Raw genomic sequence first — 24445 nt, forward strand, 5'->3', positions numbered from 1 at the left:
GGATAACACGACAGTTTTGAAATATTAGTTCGTGTTGAATATCCAGTCTATGTAATCAGTTTGTATTTTTAAAAAAGGCCTTTTAACGTTAAATTGCGTTAGCGTGTTGGAATGGACTAACTGAGACACGTCAACTAGTCCATTAGTCCGCGAAACCTGTCTATATTATTAGGCTTTTTAATTTTTTTTCCCTAATATATATAGGGCGATGGGCTCAATATTCTTATCATAAGGAAAAACACTAACCACAATATATTCATCAATATAAGCTTGATTTATTATCATCACACATTTGGCTCTGTCTACCATTTTATGGTTCAATATCATATCACAAAACATTATAACATACATGTATTAGATAAGAACATTCTTGTCTATCAGAGTTACTTCCCTTCAGTATTGACGTAGTAACAAAGGGGAGTAACCCTGAGAGACCAGAATGAAATAAGAGTACAATAACACACTGTCATCAGGGAATACTTATACACACTAATCTGACTAATATTTGTTTTTATAAAACAATCCTCATACGCTGAGCACATCCAGATCACCCTAGGTGTGATAAAATGAATGAGACATATCTACAGCACCCATCACCAGTAAATCACAGGAACTTCGCACAAATTTCCAACCAACAGTTTGCGTTGGTACAATAGTAATAGTGAAAAAGGTTGGATTCTAAATGGAATGAACTGATATAAGAATAAAAATAACCAAAACTTTAAATGATTGAACTACTTTCAAGTACTTTTGGCAATATGTGATATATAAATACATTTGTATATAGACTGTTGTATTGCAATTTGTGCCAAATCCCTGAGCAGTAAATTAATGCACTTTCCAAAATACAAACAATTTACATGATAACATTGAAAGCCACATGATAGGTAAGTCTATGTTTGTATAATATCCATGTACTAATTATAAGCAAACATTTAAAGTGAATAGTCGGGCAAAGAAACCCAGTCTAAATGCGTTCATTGGCCTTCCAAAAATTCTCACATATTAATACGACGGTCAAGTTCTGCTTAGTTTCCCAGTTCTGACCATTAAAGTAAAGAAAAGTTGAAAGAATTGAAAGCGAGGCTGCGTGGAAATGTAACCACGGACATAGTGAGCCGGGAGGACGTTTTAGAATTCCCATACTTTATATTAATTTCTTCGTACGCAGACAGATTTTGACGAGAGATTTTATTTTTCCATTTCATAAGAAATTATACTGGATACATTCACACCATTTTTACCGACTTTAGCCATCCTTGCCCGACTGTTCACTTTAATAATTTTTATATAACAATGCATCTTCTGCTTAGAGAACACAGGAATGAATCATCTCCATTGATCTGATATCCTGGTTTCAGACATACATAAGACAAAAAAACACTAATAATAAGTCAAAACATTTACCTTTCAGTCACAGAAGGTGATGATTTTAATTTTGACTAAAGTCAGTGGGGTTTTTTTTTTCCAAAGAAGGCCCTGGACCATCCTCAATATTCTAGCCGTTATTATCTACATCTGGAATATGTCATACCAAAACCAAATGTTTTGCTTACAACAAAAAATAAGACAAGTAGTTTGGTTCTTTGATGTACATCAAGCTTTGAGGATGAGCGCTGCTCACTTTAATCTTCAAATGAAGACTATGTATAGGCATGTGTGTGGTCAATTTGTTTCTCTCGAAATGCCTTCAGGTTTGCTATAACATAGTCCATGGGTTGATGTAATGACAGTGATAGTAACCCTTTGAAAATTGATAATGGCCCTGGAGAGTCAATTATATATTTTTTTCAATTTTAAATTACATGAAACTTCCATGTACCACACTGAAATGACATATCACAAAATATCCAAAAAATTGTCATTCTTGTAAGTTTTCACCAGCATCGTCATACAAATGCAAGGCATACTAGTGTGTACAGAAAATCATTATCAACAAATGATAATATGGAATTCAATATCATACTAAAGTTTTAAAGGTAATTTCAAAGCTGATACATTTTTTACTTAAACATGACTTACTCTTTCCAACTATATAGTTAAAGTACGTAATAAGAAGTGAGCATAAAATAATAGTTCTTATAAAATTCATGAAATCTTTTAAAAAAAACCAAGGAAAACCAAAAAAACAAACAAAAAATATTCATTTAAAAAGTCAAATATATGTAATTGTACAATATGAGCAAATCATACACAAACGTAAGAAATCAATAAAAATATCAATTATAAACATGATACATGGAATAGGGTTGCATGGTAACTTAATAAAAATAATGACTAATTTGAGGAAGAGACATACTAGTTTACCGGGGTATATTCATATACTATGAATTCTCTATATCATACAGGTTAATATATATAAGGAAATGCATTGATTTTGTTGGAAAATAAATTCAACATTTACATGCAAACTGTAAAAAATCCAACACTAAAATTGTCTACACTGAAAAATATCACAAAGTAATGGGATATGTACAGTAACTTAATATGAAGTATATTAGGTCACCACCACAGATAAAAGTCTTATCACTGCTCATATTAATTATTATATAGCTAGATTAACATTTAATAACTAATTGATAAAAAGCAATTAATTGTATCCGTAATATGACCTTAGAATGTTAGGGTTGCTTGTTATTCAAATACCTCACTGGCTATATTTTTCACAATAGAAAGGTCATTTTCTTTGATTTTTTTAAGCCAAATGTTAGACAGGTTTCAAAACTGTCTAGTCACACTATACACGTACCTCAGTTTAACATTGTTTGGAGTAATACCCCTGTAACGTTTTTCATCTTATCCTAAACCTCTACACCTATCTATAGCTAAAACACAAACATCCAACTGACATTCACAAACCCACATGCCTTGCTTACAGATGAATCACCAAGCCCTGAACATATCTAAACATATTTCTAACAGTTACTTACTTTATTAATACTGAATTGATATGGGAATGCTGTCAGATATGCTTAATTCTCATGTAATTATATGTATATGTAATAAAAAATTGAAATAAGTTAATAACTTCCACCATACCTAGGTTTCAAACATAAATGACCTCTTTCTGGATCATAGCGATATGTTCCTCTAATTATATTCAAATTGATAGGATTCAAATACATGTAGATACTGTACATGGGAGGTACCTCTTATTTATGTTAATACCACATAACGGAATGATATATCAATATACAATTCCTTACAATCATGTACAATAACAGGCATATTTAAAAACTCTACCTTATATCATAATCATACATTAAGAAAACATTCTTGTAATTGATAAATGATAATGTATTTGAACACCTAAATTATGGACTGATCCTTAAAACATATGGGTTGATCATTTGGACCCCAAAGACAAAGAAATGTCTTAAAATTGATGTAATGTTTATTCGATCTATGTATATTACAGAGTTATCTCCCTTGTGAGAAGGTATTCATTGTGACGTCATTACTTTGTAAGTAAAATTTTGTTGTTTTCACTGAAAAAAATAACATTATACAAACACATGACATTACCACCAATACCTACCCGCAAGGACAGATAACTCTGTAATATGCAAATACAGAATATGTGTTCCCCTATCTTAAAATATTAAAAAAACCTTTTAAACCAGATAAAACATGAAGAGGCACATTGTAAGTATGTGCACGTATTCATTTCACTTAATAATCAATAAATATTATTTTACTTTTAAAAATTGATTGTTGAGTTTGGTTTTTAATAGAAAATGCAAAATTTCAAACAAAACCAGAAAAATAACCTTCTCAATAATATCACTATCGGAAACCCATGAACCACCCCTGTTGTATTCTGTCACAAATGATAGAGGAGTGACTAACAAGTTTCTGACGAAGCAAGATATAGATAGACAGGAAATCTTCAAAATGAAAACAAATATTCATAACATACACTTGTGACTGGAAGTCAAGATATCCGAAAGGAATGTTGACATATATACTGTCATATCAATTGGTTTCTCCAGTTTGTATCAAATAATGAGCAAAATTATGTTGTAGTGTTAAAGCATATCCAATGATATTACTTCATAGCCACTGATTATTAACAGCAAAGTACTACTTACGTTCTTGTGCCCAGGACAAAGTACTCTAGACTGGGAAGCGTATTGCTGTTATAAGCTAAAGAGTATTGGTAATTTTATATGAAACATGTTTTGGTTTTGTGAATTTCTCAGGATCTGAAGGCTCCATATGAAGCAGCTTTACGTATAAATGCCTTGACCACTGCTTCATCCAAGTGACTGAAAGCCTCGGTTTGAGTCACTACCGTCATATGGTTCATGGCAAAACGGAAACAGAACTCCTCCAGCTCCTGTTGATAAGAAAATGGAGTTTATTACAATCATAATTTTCAAATATTTGTCCTCAAGGGGAAGAAATTACCTATAATCAATATGACCAACTCTTTTTGAAAATTCCTATTGGAAATTCAAGCTGGATATTATTTAGCAGGGTTTTAAATTCATGTGCCTGTGAATTGTCTAGTGGCCAAAACCTTGACAAAAGAGACAGCCAGAGAATTGAGTTGTAATTTAGCTGCTGTCATCCTTGATATTATGGTTATTGATACTTTTATCATCAAATAAAAGTCATGCACTGTTCTATATCCTCATATCTGTAATTAACAAATGATGGCTGTTTTCAGTTACCTTGGCCTCAAACTTGATGGCAGCAGCATACAACATGGCCACATTGTCCACATTAATGCCCCTCTTTATGATCTTCTCACAATGTTTCTTTAACAAGCATTCACAGTAGGCATTAGCCAAGTCCAACAAACCTAAGGATAGGTAACAACAATCCATACATCAGCAGTAATAATTAATGACATCCTGTATACACCAACAGACCTTAGGATAGGTGACAACAATCCTTACATCAGCAGTAATAGTTAATGACATCCTATATACACCAACAGACCTAAGGATAGGTGACAACAATCCTTACATCAGCAGTTATAATTAATGACATCCTATATACACCAACAGACCTAAGGATAGGTGACAACAATCCTTACATCAGCAGTAATAGTTAATGACATCCTATATACACCAACAGACCTAAGGATAGGTGACAACAATCCTTAAATCAGCAGTTATAATTAATGACATCCTATATACACCAACAGACCTAAGGATAGGTGACAACAATCCTTAAATCAGCAGTATAATAGTTAATGACATCCTATATACACCAACAGACCTAAGGATAGGTGACAACAATCCTTACATCAGCAGTAATAGTTAATGACATCCTATATACACCAACAGACCTAAGGATAGGTGACAACAATCCTTACATCAGCAGTAATAATTAATGACATCCTATATACACCAACAGACCTAAGGATAGGTGACAACAATCCTTACATCAGCATCAGCATTAGTAATAGTTAATGACATCCTATATACACCAACAGACCTAAGGATAGGTGACAACAATCCTTACATCAGCAGTAATAATTAATGACATCCTATATACACCAACAGACCTAAGGATAGGTGACAACAATCCTTACATCAGCAGTTATAATTAATGACATCCTATATACACCAACAGACCTAAGGATAGGTGACAACAATCCTTACATCAGCAGTTATAATTAATGACATCCTATATACACCAACAGACCTAAGGATAGGTGACAACAATCCTTACATCAGCAGTTATAATTAATGACATCCTATATACACCAACAGACCTAAGGATAGGTGACAACAATCCTTACATCAGCAGTAATAGTTAATGACATCCTATATACACCAACAGACCTAAGGATAGGTGACAACAATCCTTAATCAGCAGTTATAATTAATGACATCCTATATACACCAACAGACCTAAGGATAGGTGACAACAATCCTTACATCAGCAGTAATATTAATGACATCCTATATACACCAACAGACCTAAGGATAGGTGACAACAATCCTTACATCAGCAGTTATAATTAATGACATCCTATATACACCAACAGACCTAAGGATAGGTGACAACAATCCTTACATCAGCAGTTATAATTAATGACATCCTATATACACCAACAGACCTAAGGATAGGTGACAACAATCCTTACATCAGCAGTTATAATTAATGACATCCTATATACACCAACAGACCTAAGGATAGGTGACAACAATCCTTACATCAGCAGTAATAATTAATGACATCCTATATACACCAACAACCTAAGGATAGGTGACAACAATCCTTACATCAGCAGTTATAATTAATGACATCCTATATACACCAACAGACCTAAGGATAGGTGACAACAATCCTTACATCAGCAGTAATAGTTAATGACATCCTATATACACCAACAGACCTAAGGATAGGTGACAACAATCCTTACATCAGCAGTAATATTAGTTAATGACATCCTATATACACCAACAGACCTAAGGATAGGTGACAACAATCCTTACATAGCAGTTATAATTAATGACATCCTATATACACCAACAGACCTAAGGATAGGTGACAACAATCCTTAAATCAGCAGTTATAATTAATGACATCCTATATACACCAACAGACCTAAGGATAGGTGACAACAATCCTTACATCAGCAGTTATAATTAATGACATCCTATATACACCAACAGACCTAAGGATAGGTGACAACAATCCTTACATCAGCAGTAATAGTTAATGACATCCTATATACACCAACAGACCTAAGGATAGGTGACAACAATCCTTACATCAGCAGTAATAGTTAATGACATCCTATATACACCAACAGACCTAAGGATAGGTGACAACAATCCTTATCAGCAGTAAATTAATGACATCCTATATACACCAACAGACCTAAGGATAGGTGACAACAATCCTTACATCAGCAGTAATAATTAATGACATCCTATATACACCAACAGACCTAAGGATAGGTGACAACAATCCTTAAATCAGCATGTACATCAGCAGTTATAATTAATGACATCCTATATACACCAACAGACCTAAGGATAGGTGACAACAATCCTTACATCAGCAGTAATAGTTAATGACATCCTATATACACCAACAGACCTAAGGATAGGTGACAACAATCCTTACATCAGCAGTAATAGTTAATGACATCCTATATACACCAACAGACCTAAGGATAGGTGACAACAATCCTTACATCAGCAGTTATAATTAATGACATCCTATATACACCAACAGACCTAAGGATAGGTGACAACAATCCTTACATCAGCAGTTATAATTAATGACATCCTATATACACCAACAGACCTAAGGATAGGTGACAACAATCCTTACATCAGCAGTTAATAATTAATGACATCCTATATACACCAACAGACCTAAGGATAGGTGACAACAATCCTTACATCAGCAGTAATAGTTAATGACATCCTATATACACCAACAGACCTAAGGATAGGTGACAACAATCCTTACATCAGCAGTTATAGTTAATGACATCCTATATACACCAACAGACCTAAGGATAGGTGACAACAATCCTTACATCAGCAGTAATAGTTAATGACATCCTATATACACCAACAGACCTAAGGATAGGTGACAACAATCCTTACATCAGCAGTTATAATTAATGACATCCTATATACACCAACAGACCTAAGGATAGGTGACAACAATCCTTACATCAGCAGTAATAGTTAATGACATCCTATATACACCAACAGACCTAAGGATAGGTGACAACAATCCTTACATCAGCAGTAATAGTTAATGACATCCTATATACAGGCACTATTAAATCATTTAAAAATACTTTCACTAAAATGAACAAAATTTATTGTTCAAGTTACTGTATTGCAACTGGACTATATGTCGACCATCAGTTATACCTAGATAGTTCAATACAGGGATTACCAGATACATGTAAGAAAACGACACAGGTAAAGTACGAGTATCGACACAGGTAAAGTATGATTTATCATCAATTAGTCTCACCTTGCGGTGATTGTGACGTCACAAAAATCAAAAAGTCAAAATCCCTAGAATGGGGGACTACTCTACGGTAAAAACATCAATCTAATTACAATTCATTGTTCGTTATCTACGACATAAACATGTATGAATGACATCAAAATGTTAATTAGATTGTCCATACTTTACCCATGTACTTTTGAAATCTTGACGTATTGGTTGAGCATCTGGATAGAGTTATGTTTTGAGGTTCCAAGTCTTAACACTGGTCTGGCCATTTTATTTCATAAAATAAAGAAATTTCCAATTTTACTTCAATGGTTTGGAGTGAGTAAACGAGCTTAAGTGATTGGTAATGTCATTTGGGCAAAGACTTTTGAGAAAATATGGAAGATTTTAGCACAACTGAACTAGGTTAAAAGGAATCATTTAAACATTTCAATACATATTTCACTTACCTATAGCTTCCTCTGGTTTGAGATTGACTACATCTGTGTAGAGGTATCTCAGGAATGCATGGTAAACTGTGTAGCTAAACTGGCTGATCTCAATATTACTGTCAAACACAAAACAAGTTCTTTTAAACATGGCTAGACAAGCATTAAGACTACATGGTATTATGATGTGATAATTGTATTAATCATTGGTCATTTTTATCACTGTATGGTTATACGAATTAAATAATCAGAACTGTAAACCACTCATTTCATTTAGGCTTATATAAAATATCAATGTTTCACATCATCCATTATTTCCAACATATTCCCGTTCAAAGACTCTAACTGGCAATTGGGCATTTATATATTTATATGTTTATACATTTTTAAATTATTAAATTGAATATTTATTTATTATTTGTGTTCAGGCTCTTTCATGAAGTTACACAAAAAGTTGTATCTCTTTAATCATAAAACGTTTTACAGTAAAGGTATTCTCCACTTTAGAGTAGTTATGAATCCTCGTAATATTGTAAAAATATTTTTATTATCAATCCATAAATCTGTAAGGTTGATTCAATTGATTTTTTGCAAGGAAATAAGAAATAAAAATGTATATTGTTACATTCTGTTTGACATCCCCCAATAATTAACCTTAAATATGAGAGATAACGATTGTTTAACTTACTCTTTATCATCCTCTTCCCAGCACGACTGGAACATGGTTTTGAAATGTTCACATCTGTTTTATTAAAGAAAACAGACAGATATAGTACTGTTAATACAACATCCGATCAGGACCATCCAAATATACACAGAGAATATGTGGTAATTATCTTACAATACAAGGTTTATTTTGGTGCGAGACTTAGGAAAGAAGAGATGGCAAGGCTTTGTCGAGTCATCTCGGCTTTCTGTGCCGAGCACAAAAATAAAACCTGTATTGTAAGATAATAACCGTGTATTTTGTTTATCTTGCAACTATTATGACATTCAAAACGAAGCAAATTGCCAGTTATTTACTTTGTCTCGCCTGAAGCGAGTCGCTTCTTTGATGCCGAGGAAAAGATTCATTCACTAAACCAAATGAGATTGTCGACTCCTTTTTATTGTCGTGGGAAATATATAAGCGTATTCGCAAACAGTACCAATAATTCACTGAAACAATATGAAACTTCTCAAAAAACAATAATTACCCATCACAGAATTTCTTTACAATACATATCTTTCGCATTAGCGAAGAAAAAGATGACACCGCGATGCAAGATTATCTATATCCTAAAAATGATGTCATTCCGGTGAATGTGACGTCACTTTTTAGCGGAACTGTATGACTTTTCATTCATCAGAAAGTTAAAGATCTTGGTCAACATACCTTATTTTTAGTATTGACTTATGGACATGGATTGGCTTTCCTTCCACTATAAACTTCATATCAGAGGTGGTCTGGAAGTATTATAAATGACATAATATTCTAACTGAATGATAACTATTTAAATAATATAATAGTCCAAAGTTTTCTGAATTTGCACAAAATAATAGCATATAGTGTACATGATTGTATAACAGCAAATCAAACCTATTTGTACTACCATTTAAACATTTCGTTTTGACCCAATTCCATTTTTTCAGGGATAAGCACTCACCGGATCATCAAAGCTCATAGCAACGTTCTCTGCAATCTTGCTTCCTCTCATTTGATCTACAAATCACAAACATATTTTTGTACAGGATTTTAATACAAGATCCATTTGTAAGTTTTAGTAATTGCTCCCCAATGGTAATAAAAAACATTCTTCTCACACTCACTTTATAAAGATCACATAATTTTGTAATGTACACTTAATGTGCAATAAATACATAGCAAATAGAAACAAAACTTTCCCACAATTATTTTTGAGTCTATTTCTATTCTGGATCCAATTAAAACTGATATGTAAAACATCACATATGAACAGTAATTTATTACAGACCACCCAGACTGTACCACAATAATATTACATTGGCACACTGGATATAGTAAGTTTATAGCAGAATGCACAAGTCAGGATATCTTAAAATATTTTAATTTTATAATTATTTTACACTAATTTCTATTGGTTGGATCTTTGAGGTTATTTTTCCATAGACCAAAAGAATGCTACATTAAGTATCATGACGTCATACATACAGAACGATTACGTGGGGAATTTTAAAAGTGGAACAGTCATTGGCCAAACTGAATTATTGGATAAGATATCAATGCGCCTCAACTCCATTTATTTTGATGTAAAAATAAGTAAAATCTCGAAAATTTATGCCCAATTAGTATCTGATTGAGTTATTTGAATTAAATTATAAGCATTATTCTCGATATATCTTTTGGGGTTATGAAGTCGTAGACCAAAAATGGACGGACATTCTTTTTCATAGACGCCTCACTTAAATGAGTGAGGGCTATTTGTGAAAATTACAACCTAAAAATATATGGGCTATAAATTTTTAGATATTTTAACATTACAGATAACAGCAGGTGGATACTTATATATATATCCCAGTTACTTACCAACAGAGTACATCCTCCATGTCACTGGGGGGGAAGCAAATGCTGCCAGCACATCATCAGTACAGTTGAACTTTGTAATAATGGCTGAAGTGATGGACTGGCCTCGACACTGTCCCCACATAAACACCTTTCCAGTCTCTGTGAGAGAGGCTGACACGTGGGCGTAGTGACTCGCAGCAACTTCCACCATCCTACAACAGGGGAGATAACTGTATTACAATGAAACAGGGGAGTTAAGTCTATATACAATGAATGTGGGCGTATTGTGGCTGGCAGCTCCCTCAACCATCACACAACAAGGGAGTTAACTCTATATATCACACTTATATAGTAACTTGCAGCCATCTCACCTATCCTTAATTAAGGTGACAAAACTATATAAATCTATTGTATAATCTAAAAAGGTTTGTAATTTCAAATTAATTTTAAAAAATCAAACCTGGAGAAAACGGATGCAGGCTTGTACTGTATAAATTTTTTGTGTCTGCTTAAAACTGATGAGTCATTCTGTAATTTGGTTCAAATGAAGGGTATCACTTTAGGCCATTTTTACAGTGATAAGCAAAATATTTTGTATGAAGACACCTTAGGATGAGTTAAATATTGCATGCTATTCAGACATCAGGTTTTTTTCAGGACACATGATCATTACAGATACCAAAGATCAAACTTAGGGTAAACATTAAGGTTTTCATTGTTCAAGTTCAAACTAATCTTATATGTTGATATCAATATTCCTCACCTTTCTCCATCTGTTTCGACTTTGGTTGGTGCCACCTGATTAGCTTTGTTCCCTGTACCTAGTTGTCCGTAAGAGTTAGCTCCCCATGTGTACAGTGTTCCTTCATCTGACAATGCCAGGGTGTGGGCATACCCACACACCACCTAAAGCAAAACAAAAATTCAATTATATCTAATTTGCCCTTATCTTTTAACAAAATCCAACGGTTTTCGTGTCAGAAGTGTGAACTGTTGTTTTTTCTGTGTATTGTTTTATAATGAATACATAATTGTGCTAAAATCTTCATTTCATACATCATTTCATAATATCTTTTACAAACCTGTGAGATAATAATGCCCTGCAAGCCTTGTACTTTACAAGGATTGGGTTGGTTGACATTATTACCAAGTCCAAGTTGACCATTTCCATTGTACCCCCAGCCATACATCTAAATATAGAATAAACAATGAATGGTTACTAATATCAACATAAATTAAGATACTGGGACCTGGGTTCTGAATACAATTTGCTAACTGAAAATAACTTCAATAAATAGACTAGAGTCATCTTAAATGGGATGAACCATTCTACAAATTAATAGTTTATATGTGCACTAGATCCAATGTATTCCACCTCTATGCCCCTTCTGCCCTGACAGACTTACCTCACCACTGTCCATTAAAGCCATGGTTGATGTCTGACCACACGCAATAGACGTCACCATCTTAGATCCTGTTTAATATACAATGACAGCAATGTTATTGATATATCTTCCAACATGTCAGTCTTTTCAAATAAACATATGGTGTTATTTACACAAAATTGAAATACATGTACTGCATACTGATGGTTATTTTTTTCTTTCTATATGCTCTTAAAATACAGATTGTGCCTGTTTCATATTTTTATCTATTTTCTTTTCACTTTTAATATTGCGAAAAGGAGGGGTATCACTTTGGGCCATTTTACAGCCACTCAGTGATAAACAAAATATTTTGCATGAAGATACATAAGGGTCAGCTGAATATTGTATTTTATTTATCACTGAGTGGCCATTAAACGGCCAAAGTGATACCCCTCCTTTGATCTAATAGAATTACCTCCCTTCGAAATAAAATAACTGTAAGTTTCTATCGGAAGACCAGAATGATATTGACTTGCTATATATAATGTACAGACCTTTAACAGCCATGACCTTCCTGGAGGTCGGATATATTGTACAGACCTATAACAGCCATGACCTTCCTGGAGGTCGGATATATTGTACAGACCTATAACAGCCATGACCTTCCTGGGGGTCGGATATATTGTACAGACCTATAACAGCCATGACCTTCCTGGGGGTCGGATATATTGTACAGACCTATAACAGCCATGACCTTCCTGGGGGTCGGATATATTGTACAGACCTATAACAGCCATGACCTTCCTGGGGGTCGGATATATTGTACAGACCTATAACAGCCATGACCTTCCTGGGGGTCGGATATATTGTACAGACCTATAACAGCCATGACCTTCCTGGGGGTCGGATATATTGTACAGACCTATAACAGCCATGACCTTCCTGGGGGGTCGGATATATTGTACAGACCTATAACAGCCATGACCTTCCTGGGGGTCGGATATATTGTACAGACCTATAAAGCCATGAGTCGGATATATTGTACAGACCTATAACAGCCATGGGGGTCGGATATATTGTACAGACCTATAACAGCCATGACCTTCCTGGGGGTCGGATATATTACAGACCTATAACAGCCATGACCTTCCTGGGGGTCGGATATATTGTACAGACCTATAACAGCCATGACCTTCCTGGGGGTCGGATATATTGTACAGACCTATAACAGCCATGACCTTCCTGGGGGTCGGATATATTGTACAGACCTATAACAGCCATGACCTTCCTGGGGGTCGGATATATTGTACAGACCTATAACAGCCATGACCTTCCTGGGGGTCGGATATATTGTACAGACCTATAACAGCCATGACCTTCCTGGGGGTCGGATATATTGTACAGACCTATAACAGCCATGACCTTCCTGGGGGTCGGATATATTGTACAGACCTATAACAGCCATGACCTTCCTGGGGGTCGGATATATTGTACAGACCTATAACAGCCATGACCTTCCTGGGGGTCGGATATATTGTACAGACCTATAACAGCCATGACCTTCCTGGGGGTCGGATATATTGTACAGACCTATAACAGCCATGACCTTCCTGGGGGTCGGATATATTGTACAGACCTATAACAGCCATGACCTTCCTGGGGGTCGGATATATTGTACAGACCTATAACAGCCATGACCTTCCTGGGGGTCGGATATATTGTACAGACCTATAACAGCCATGACCTTCCTGGGGGTCGGATATATTGTACAGACCTATAACAGCCATGACCTTCCTGGGGGTCGGATATATTGTACAGACCTATAACAGCCATGACCTTCCTGGGGGTCGGATATATTGTACAGACCTATAACAGCCATGACCTTCCTGGGGGTCGGATATATTGTACAGACCTATAACAGCCATGACCTTCCTGGGGGTCGGATATATTGTACAGACCTATAACAGCCATGACCTTCCTGGGGTCGGATATATTGTACAGACCTATAACAGCCATGACCTTCCTGGGGGTCGGATATATTGTACAGACCTATAACACCATGACCTTCCTGGGGGTCGGATATATTGTACAGACCTATAACAGCCATGACCTTCCTGGGGGTCGGATATATTGTACAGACCTATAACAGCCATGACCTTCCTGGGGGTGGATATATTGTACAGACCTATAACAGCCATGACCTTCCTGGGGGTCGGATATATTGTACAGACCTATATAACAGCCATGACCTTCCTGGGGGTCGGATATATTGTACAGACCTATAACAGCCATGACCTTCCTGGGGGTCGGATATATTGTACAGACCTATAACAGCCATGACCTTCCTGGGGGTTGGATATATTGTACAGACCTATAACAGCCATGACCTTCCTGGGGGTTCGGATATATTGTACAGACCTATAACAGCCATGACCTTCCTGGGGGTCGGATATATTGTACAGACCTATAACAGCCATGACCTTCCTGGGGGTCGGATATATTGTACAGACCTATAACAGCCATGACCTTCCTGGGGGTCGGATATATTGTACAGACCTATAACAGCCATGACCTTCCTGGGGGATATATTCGGTCAGACCTATATATTGTACAGATTACCTAACAGCCATGACCTTCCTGGGGGTCGGATATATTGTACAGACCTATAACAGCCATGACCTTCCTGGGGGTCGGATATATTGTACAGACCTATAACAGCCATGACCTTCCTGGGGGTCGGATATATTGTACAGACTTACAGCATGACCTCCTGGGCGTTATTGTACAGACTATAACAGCCATGACCTTCCTGGGGTCGGATATATTGTACAGACCTATAACAGCCATGACCTTCCTGGGGGTCGGATATATTGTACAGACCTATAACAGCCATGACCTTCCTGGGGGTCGGATATATTGTACAGACCTATAACAGCCATGACCTTCCTGGGGGTCGGATATATTGTACAGACCTATAACAGCCATGACCTTCCTGGGGGTCGGATATATTGTACAGACCTATAACAGCCATGACCTTCCTGGGGGTCGGATATATTGTACAGACCTATAACAGCCATGACCTTCCTGGGGGTCGGATATATTGTACAGACCTATAACAGCCATGACCTTCCTGGGGGTCGGATATATTGTACAGACCTATAACAGCCATGACCTTCCTGGGGGTCGGATATATTGTACAGACCTATAACAGCCATGACCTTCCTGGGGGTCGGATATATTGTACAGACCTATAACAGCCATGACCTTCCTGGGGGTCGGATATATTGTACAGACCTATAACAGCCATGACCTTCCTGGGGGTCGGATATATTGTACAGACCTATAACAGCCATGACCTTCCTGGGGGTCGGATATATTGTACAGACCTATAACAGCCATGACCTTCCTGGGGGTCGGATATATTGTACAGACCTATAACAGCCATGACCTTCCTGGGGGTCGGATATATTGTACAGACCTATAACAGCCATGACCTTCCTGGGGGTCGGATATATTGTACAGACCTATAACAGCCATGACCTTCCTGGGGGTCGGATATATTGTACAGACCTATAACAGCCATGACCTTCCTGGGGGTCGGATATATTGTACAGACCTATAACAGCCATGACCTTCCTGGGGGTCGGATATATTGTACAGACCTATAACAGCCATGACCTTCCTGGGGGTCGGATATATTGTACAGACCTATAACAGCCATGACCTTCCTGGGGGTCGGATATATTGTACAGACCTATAACAGCCATGACCTTCCTGGGGGTCGGATATATTGTACAGACCTATAACAGCCATGACCTTCCTGGGGGTCGGATATATTGTACAGACCTATAACAGCCATGACCTTCCTGGGGGTCGGATATATTGTACAGACCTATAACAGCCATGACCTTCCTGGGGGTCGGATATATTGTACAGACCTATAACATCCATGACCTTCCTGGGGGTCGGATATATTGTACAGACCTATGACAGCCATGACCTTCCTGGGGGTCGGTTGGTTAGTAGTAGTACCAGATCCTACCTGTCCACAATTGTTTTGTCCCCATGCATAAATCTGAAAGGATGGCATACATAATTAAAATTTTGGTAACATTATTTTGTGTAACAATTGCAAAACTCTTTCCTGGCTGTCTGATACTCTAAATCATTTGGATGGATCAGTAATTACCAGGTAACTATATACAGATCGTCCTTACCAGAAATGCCTGTTTCACTTTGGGATATATAGCTTTACAGGTCAAAAGGTCACAGGTCAAGGTCACTATTACAAGTAAAGGTTATCCACAAGAAACCTTGTTTTTTACTAGGGAAAACAAACTCCATCTTTCATTTACTGTAAATATACTTATCTCATCACAATCCAATTCTACCAAACTTAACTCTGTACAAGCTAGCTCAAAGCTAACAATTACACATGTCCATTGAAATAATTAACGGCTTTAACTTGCAACAGTTAGAAGAAATATCTGTATGACATGATCTGAGATCTGAATAAGATACTACAGGTCAGGTTCTATATTGGAAAGAACAATTATACAAATGCTGAAATGTTGTTGTCTGTAATATAAAGTATCCTGGTTCTTTCTGATACTTTTAGTTACACAGTTTGTTAGAGACCTAATACGGATAAATATTGGGTCTAAAATAAACTTGTATCGGGCGAGGCGAAACCGAGCCTGATACATGTTTATTTCAGACCTAATATCTTTCCGTTTTAGGTCACTAACAAACAGTGTAACAAATTTATCCCGTCCAAGACCCTTTCCATTAAGTAACTGCAAAATGCATTATGTACTGAGTATGGAAACCAAAATGACTCAAACCTTAAGCAATTTTCACCTCATTGAATGATTCGAATGCATTGGCATGGTCAATTTCTATTAAACATAATCCTAAATAAGTGTTGCCGGTTTCGGTTTGCTTTGAAAGTGGTCATCAGTGCTATAATTCAAACATTTTGTCTCCATCTCTTTGAGTGCCATCATCGCGAAGCGTAATTTGACTGTCATCTTGTTGCTAATGACATTATTGGCAAAGAATGTTAACTCTATCGTCAAAACCTGATACAATTTCTACTAACCTGATACAACTATATCTTGGATATCACGTGACGTCACTTTAACCAATAAGAATATAAGATTTTTGTCTGAGGCGGGATAAACATTAATACATCCTATTCCCAATGTTTTGTATATTATATACACCCCTCCCTTTATAAACTCTCATACACTCCCTTTGTTGTGTAGATATACATAATCAATGGTGTATGAATTACCCCCCCTTCTTATTCCCCTTCCTATATTTGTATTGTACAATACATCCCATTCCCAGTGTTTTGTAATATATAATCATTTTTTGAAGGATTACCTCCCATTTTATTCTTGTAATAGTATCTCATACAAAACATCACATTCCCAATGTTGATATATATTTTCATGGATTACCTCCCCTTTCTGTATAAGGTCTGGTAGATATATAATCAATACTTTATAGATAACCTCCCCTTTCTGTACAAGGCCTTGTGGATATATAATCAATATTTTATGGATTACCTCCCCTTTCTGTACAAGGCCTGTAGATATATAATCAATATTTTATGGATTACCTCCCCTTCCTGTGTGAGGGCCACAGAGTGGTGACTACCACAGGCGACCTTGGTGACCTTTCTTCCCTGGAGGTTTGTATTGACCAGGAATGGAATAAGCCCCTGCATGGAGCCTCCATTTCCCAGCTGACAGTATCCATTGTGGCCCCAACTGTACACTTCACCAGCTGTTCAATTAAATGTTAAGTACAAATTGTTTATATTAATGTTTAACACTGTAATTTGGAAGCAGACAAAGGAACATACAGTGTGTTTTGTTTTTACTGTTGTCCAGACAATTATATTCATTTCGGTAAGTAATGCATTGATATTAGCAGTACATGCTCAAAGTATTTGATTTTTGTAAGTTATTTATATTTAATTTTGTTCACATGTAAAGTGCTATTCTGATACTATCAATATTAGTTATGTCATTTATCAATGATAATTTTTGATATTAACTAATGTTCCACATATCATTAACTATTTGTATTTCACTAATTGTGTCGACTTTCTGTTCAATGGTTAATAGTGTTTTCACCAGCAGTAACAGCTAAAACATGAGGTCCACTTCCAAATGCTATATCGATCACATTTTTCTTGCACAAAGCCTCTATCTTCTTAGGTTCAAAGCTGCTGCCAGCATCACCTGAAACAAGTACCACCAGGCATATGTTACATGAATACATAAATGTATTTAACATTTGCTAATCTAGTACCATCAGACACATTGGGATATTATAATTCAAATATCAGAAAGTTACCACATAAAACACCATTTCAAAAACAAGTATTTGTTAACACATCAGACAAACTATTTATTAATATCTTGATCACAGACACCAATCTGATTAAAATACAGATCCTACTTATCACTACATTTGATAAGAGAATCTGACAACATCCCATAAGGAGTCATGTTCAGATGACCTTTATTTGATTGGACATTTCCAAAGGTCACCCAAATGTGACCCCTAATGGGATGTTGTCAGATCCTCTTATCAAATGCAGTGATAATAAGGATCTGTATTTTAATCACATTGCACATAGATCCATACATATACAAAACTGATAACTTTAATTCACCAAATGTTGCCTTATTTATTATATTTTTGAGTCTGGTGTTTAAACATTCTTTTTTTTAAATAATACACTAGAGACTGATGTATAAGTCAGGTCCTTGAGTTACGCTAATTTCCGTTTGACCAAGGCATGGGGATGAGGAAAGGTGGGGTACAAAGTCTGCTACAACAGTATCTACTACATACCTAATCCTAAGCAGGCACTACAGTTAGCTCCAAGTGCAAAAACTTCATCATCATCAGTAATATAGATAGCTTCATTCCCTGAGCTACCAAACACACAGATCTTTTTCACCTTTATCAGATCTGTTATGTCCAAGATGCTGAAGATAGGCCATTTGTTGGCATCCATTACAACTGTTTTCCAGCTACCGACAGTAAAATCTGATGTCAGTTACTATTATGGTGTTATCCTTGATCCTTAAAATTAAAAGAGAAAAAGCACATGTTTGTTTAAGTGTACAGTAAATTCATATGGAAACAATCCAGCATACTTATGTAACAGGACAAGAGTTAGTGTGTCACCAGCCGGGCTCAAACCTGTGACCCCGGACATACTGGTCCGCTGATCTATCAACTGAGTTAAAGCACAAAGCTAGAAGACGACCTTATCACTTTGTATGATTAAAACCTGCTACACTTAAAACATATGTACATATAGCTGCAATATTGTAGCTCAAAAGACTTTTAGACAGAAAATGGTGTCGGCTTTAGAGCTACAGTTGGTGCCTATTACTGCTAATGGAGAAAAGTAATGATTATGCAAACCATTATAAAATGTTTATTTCATCTTACTTGTTCGATATTGCTTACTTACTAGGCAATAAAACTGAACCACATAGATTATCAAATTCCCACCAAGGCATTATTTTTTTACGCAATACATATGAAGGTCTTTCTGAAGATGATTTTTACCGCAAGTCCAGAAATTGTGAATATGACGTCGTGTGAGCGGTACGGTAGATATTAAGAATGGTAGTTATGTTTCTTTTGGACAAAAATAATATGTAAATGCATGTATATGCATAAAATAATTGGAAACCTACAAAAAAGTATAGAAAACTGTACCCGAGTAATTTTAGGAGGCAGTGCTCCACTACAACACATAGGGACCAATTTGTACCCGGCCGAAAGGTATATAGTATATGAAGGCTGGGTATGGATATTCATTCTAGAATCTACAGAATAAATGTATATCCGTTCTAATGTACATAGTATGATAACATTATCAAACAATTTGCAGAATCTAAATATTATTACAATGTATACCTGTACATGTATAAGTACAATGCTAGCAAGATATTCTGACATAGATTGACAGATAGACCTCCATCATAGGGATTTAGCAGCAACATCCTCTCCAGACCTTATGAAGATATACATTTAATCATGATTTATTTACATCATTATATTGTGCTTAATCATGTTGGACATAACTCTGCATATAGGTAACAGTCCTGCAGTTTAGAAACTATAATTACACATTTAAGAAAGAACAACAAATACAGGATTTTGCGAAATGAAAACACAAAGTTGTCCCCTTTGCATATTCAAAGCTAGTTAAACCTAAATCCCAAAAAAGCAGCAGGACCTGACAGTATAAAACCTAGATTTTTGAAATAAATGGCAAAAGACATCTCACTAATCCTTACATTATTTAACAAGTCAATTGATTCAGGTACTGTACCATTAGACTGGAAATTAAAGTGGCTCATGTCTCTCCGGATACAAAAAAGGTTCTAAATATAATCCTGAAAATTATCGACCATGCAGTCTCACTAACATGTATTTGTAGTAGAATCTTAGAACATATTATCGTAAGAAACATCATGTCCCATGCTGATAAACACAACATCTTTTATCCTTTACAGCATAGTTTTCAGCGATCCAGATCCTGTGAGACACAACTTAGAGAATTTATTGAAGATGTTTCCAAAAGTGTTGATGCAAACAAACAAACAGATGTCCTGCATACTTGATTTTTCTAAGGCTTTTGATAAAGTTAGCTTCAATATTTTACTACATAATTAATTAGTTTTGGTATCAGGGGAAATATTCTAAAATGGATTAAAAATTTTCTTAGTGATAGAACACAGTCAGTAATTCTCGACGGTGAACTGTCATCTTATGTACCAGTCGAGTCAAGGGTCCCCCAGGAATTGGTCCATGGGTCTAGCCTATTTTTGTATTAGTATTAATGATATCCCCTTGAATCTCTCATCAACTGTAAAATTGTTTGCTGATGACACTATGACCTAGCTATCTGACTGTTAGCTCTAAACACAACACCTCAATCTTCCAACAAGACCTAAATAAATTAGCCGAATGGGAAAAAAATGGAAAATGAAATTTCATCCTGAAACAAGAGATCCCAGAGGGATCTTGGCGCCCATCCAAAAATGATCTATGTCTGACAATGGAAAGAGGGATCTTTTCCCTGCTTTTCAAACTTTTTCAAACACACTACATATAAAATTTGAGACAGATCGCTATAGTACTTTCTAAGAAATAGTGGTAACAAACTTCAACAATGAAATATAAGATGGCGGCCTGTCGGCCATCTTGTTCATCGATCAGTCCCAAAATGCAATATGCACAACTAGACTAGGGCCTTAGGGGAATCTATATATGAAATTTGAGAAAGATCCATTCAGTACTTTTTGAGAAATAGCGGTAACAAACTTTAACTATCAAAATCCAAGATGGCTGCCTGTCATTCATCTTGTACACCGATCGGTCCCAAAATGCAATATGCACAACTAGGGTTCTAGGGGAACCTGTATATGAAATTTGAGAAAGATCCGGGATCCCTTCAGCACTTTTTGAGAAATAGCGGTAACAAACTTTAACTATCAAAATCCAAGATGGCCGTCGGTAGGCCATCTTGTTCACCGATCGGTCCCAAAATACAATATGCACAACTAGGATGCTAGGGGATCATACATACGAGATTTGAGAAAGATCCCTTCAGTACTTTTTGAGAAATAGCGATAACAACCTTTAACTATCAAAATCCAATATGGCCGCCTGTCGGCCATCTTGTTCACCGATCGGTCCCAAAATGCAATAAGCACAACTAGGGCCCTAGGGGAACCTGTATATGAAATTTGAGAAAGATCCCTTCAGTACTCTTTGAGAAATAGCGGTAACAAACTTTAACTATCAAAATCCAAGATGGCCGCCTGTCGGCCAACTTGTTCACTGATCGGTCCCAAAATGCAATATGCACAACTAGGGTCCTAGGGGAACCTGTATATGAAATTTGAGAAAGATCCCTTCAGCACTCTTTGAGAAATAGCGGTAACAAACTTTAACTATCAAAATCCAAGATGGCCGTCTGTTAGCCATCTTGTTGACCGATCGGTCCCAAAATACAATATGCACAACTAGGGTCCTAGGGGAACCTGTATATGAAATTTGAGAAAAATCCCTTCAGCACTTTTTGAGAAATAGCGGTAACAAACTTTAACTATCAAAATCCAAGATGGCCGCCTGTCAGCCATCTTGTTGACCGATCGGTCCCAAAATACAATATGCACAACTAGGGTCCTAGGGGAACCTGTATATGAAATTTGAGAAAAATCCCTTCAGTACTTTCTGAGAAATAGCGGTAACAAGAATTGTTAACATACGGACGGAAGGACGGACGGATGGACAGACGACAGACTACGGACGAAAGGCGATTTGAATAGCCCACCATCTAATGATGGTGGGCTAAAAATGTTCTATATGATCAATCTCAAAATGTAAAACCCTATCTAAATACAACTATTACCTACACGGCCACTGCCTTCAACATACTGACGAAGCTAAATACCTGGGCATTACTATCCAACAAGACCTGAAATGGGACTCCCATATAATAAATATATGTAATATACAAATGCATCATTAGGTTTCATTTGCTGAAATTTGAAAGTTAATCCTACATATATGAAGGAGCAAGCCTACAAGTCATTTGTGCATCCCATTTTTGAATATGCTTGTTCAGTATGGGATCAAATCAGACATGGTGCAGAGAAGGGCAGCCCGCCTGGTAAATAACAGATATCACAACACCTCAAGTGTCAGCAACATGCTACAAAATCTGCATTGGCCAAACTTATCTGATAGATGTAGGGAAGCTCATCTAATCATGATGTATAAGATCGTGAATATCATGATGTATAAGATCACCACAAACTCGCCTAACAAGAAATTCTCATCCTTAAATCTTCCATGAAACTATATATAGCTACTCATTGTAGAACTGTTAGTCAAAAATATTCATTCTTTCAACAAACAACTTTCGACTGGAACAAACTCTCTTCTGACACGGCTACAACTATACCACCTTAGAACAATTAAAAAACCACCTAAATCAAATTAAATGTTGAAATAAAAAACACCCCTGTACATAGCACACACTTCAATATCAACTTCAATATCAACATGGTCTTCAACACGATGAAGGAGATTGATAACCTACAGTAGTAGATGTAGCTAGATGTAGATGTAGACTTGCATGAGACAATATATAAACTATACATTATTTTGCAGTTTACTTTTGATAATGTAGATCTAGTATTGGTGCAACTGTTCTTAATGATTCTTAATGATTCTTAATGATGTTTTCCAGCACAGGCTCCTTATAGATCCTCTTTGCTGGACTCATAATATTATTTAGTACATATTATGATTATAGTCACTTCCTAGCTGATATTCTCTTTATAGTTATTGTATTTGATTTACTGTTCGTTCCAGTGATTGTCCAATCTGTTTTTGAAGGTGTCCAATATTAATGTCTTAGATGTAACGACATGGTCTGGTAGGTTATTCCATATTGAAGCAATCCTAACGGAGAATGAGTTCTTCCTGATCGATGTTTTAGTATGCTGGGGGAATATTTCAGCGAGTTTGTCCTAGTGCTAGATTAATCCCTATTGAGATTCCTCCTCTAGACTCTTTTATATTCGGACGTCTGATAGATGTCTCTCGTCCGACGAGAGACATCTATCAGACGTCCGAATATAAAAGAGTCTAGAGGAGGAATCTCAATAGGGATTAGTGCTAGATCTCTGTGATGTGTCGGACCACATCCTTATGAACTGGGTTGCTCCTTTGTCGTATCTCCCTGTGTATTAATTTAGTATATATAAATTTTACATATGTGGGGTGATGCACGAAATCAAATAAAAATTAACGACATGCATATGCTATATCCATTAATGGTTACAGGCAATGGTCAGATGGTTGTCTGAAATGTATGTTTCTGTCTCACTCTGGGCAGCCTGGCCTGATCTAAAAACTTCAGGAACACACTAACATCTGCCTTGATACATCGACAGGCCGATTTAAATAAAAAGACAGGAATTACACTACATTCTCATTCTAGTTTCAATACTAACAGTTTGGTAACTATTAACTAAATACTTACCATTCTTTTTCTTTTACCACTGTTTTATCTGTTAATGTCATTCACCGGAAGTTTACATCGATCAGCTGCTGTG

The 24445-nt window shown here is 36.2% G+C and overlaps 1 protein-coding gene across 1 annotated transcript; it reads right to left on the reverse strand.

The window, feature by feature from the left end:
- Positions 1-253: 253 nt before the first annotated feature.
- Positions 254-24435, reverse strand: LOC138308316 (RCC1 and BTB domain-containing protein 1-like). Its single transcript, XM_069249310.1, has 15 exons — positions 24373-24435; positions 19143-19376; positions 18416-18523; positions 17896-18062; positions 16254-16344; positions 12309-12376; positions 11985-12092; positions 11666-11808; positions 10924-11114; positions 10025-10080; positions 9754-9824; positions 9067-9120; positions 8400-8497; positions 4677-4807; positions 254-4339 (listed from the first exon to the last, which is right to left on the reverse strand). Exons 2-15 carry the CDS (start codon positions 19306-19308, stop codon positions 4199-4201), a joined length of 1593 nt encoding a protein of 530 aa, XP_069105411.1. The 5' UTR covers positions 19309-19376; positions 24373-24435; the 3' UTR covers positions 254-4198.
- Between the last annotated feature and the right edge of the window lie 10 nt (positions 24436-24445).

Source organism: Argopecten irradians, chromosome 14 (assembly GCF_041381155.1).
Source record: "Argopecten irradians isolate NY chromosome 14, Ai_NY, whole genome shotgun sequence".
Classification (NCBI taxonomy): Eukaryota; Metazoa; Mollusca; class Bivalvia; order Pectinida; family Pectinidae; genus Argopecten; species Argopecten irradians.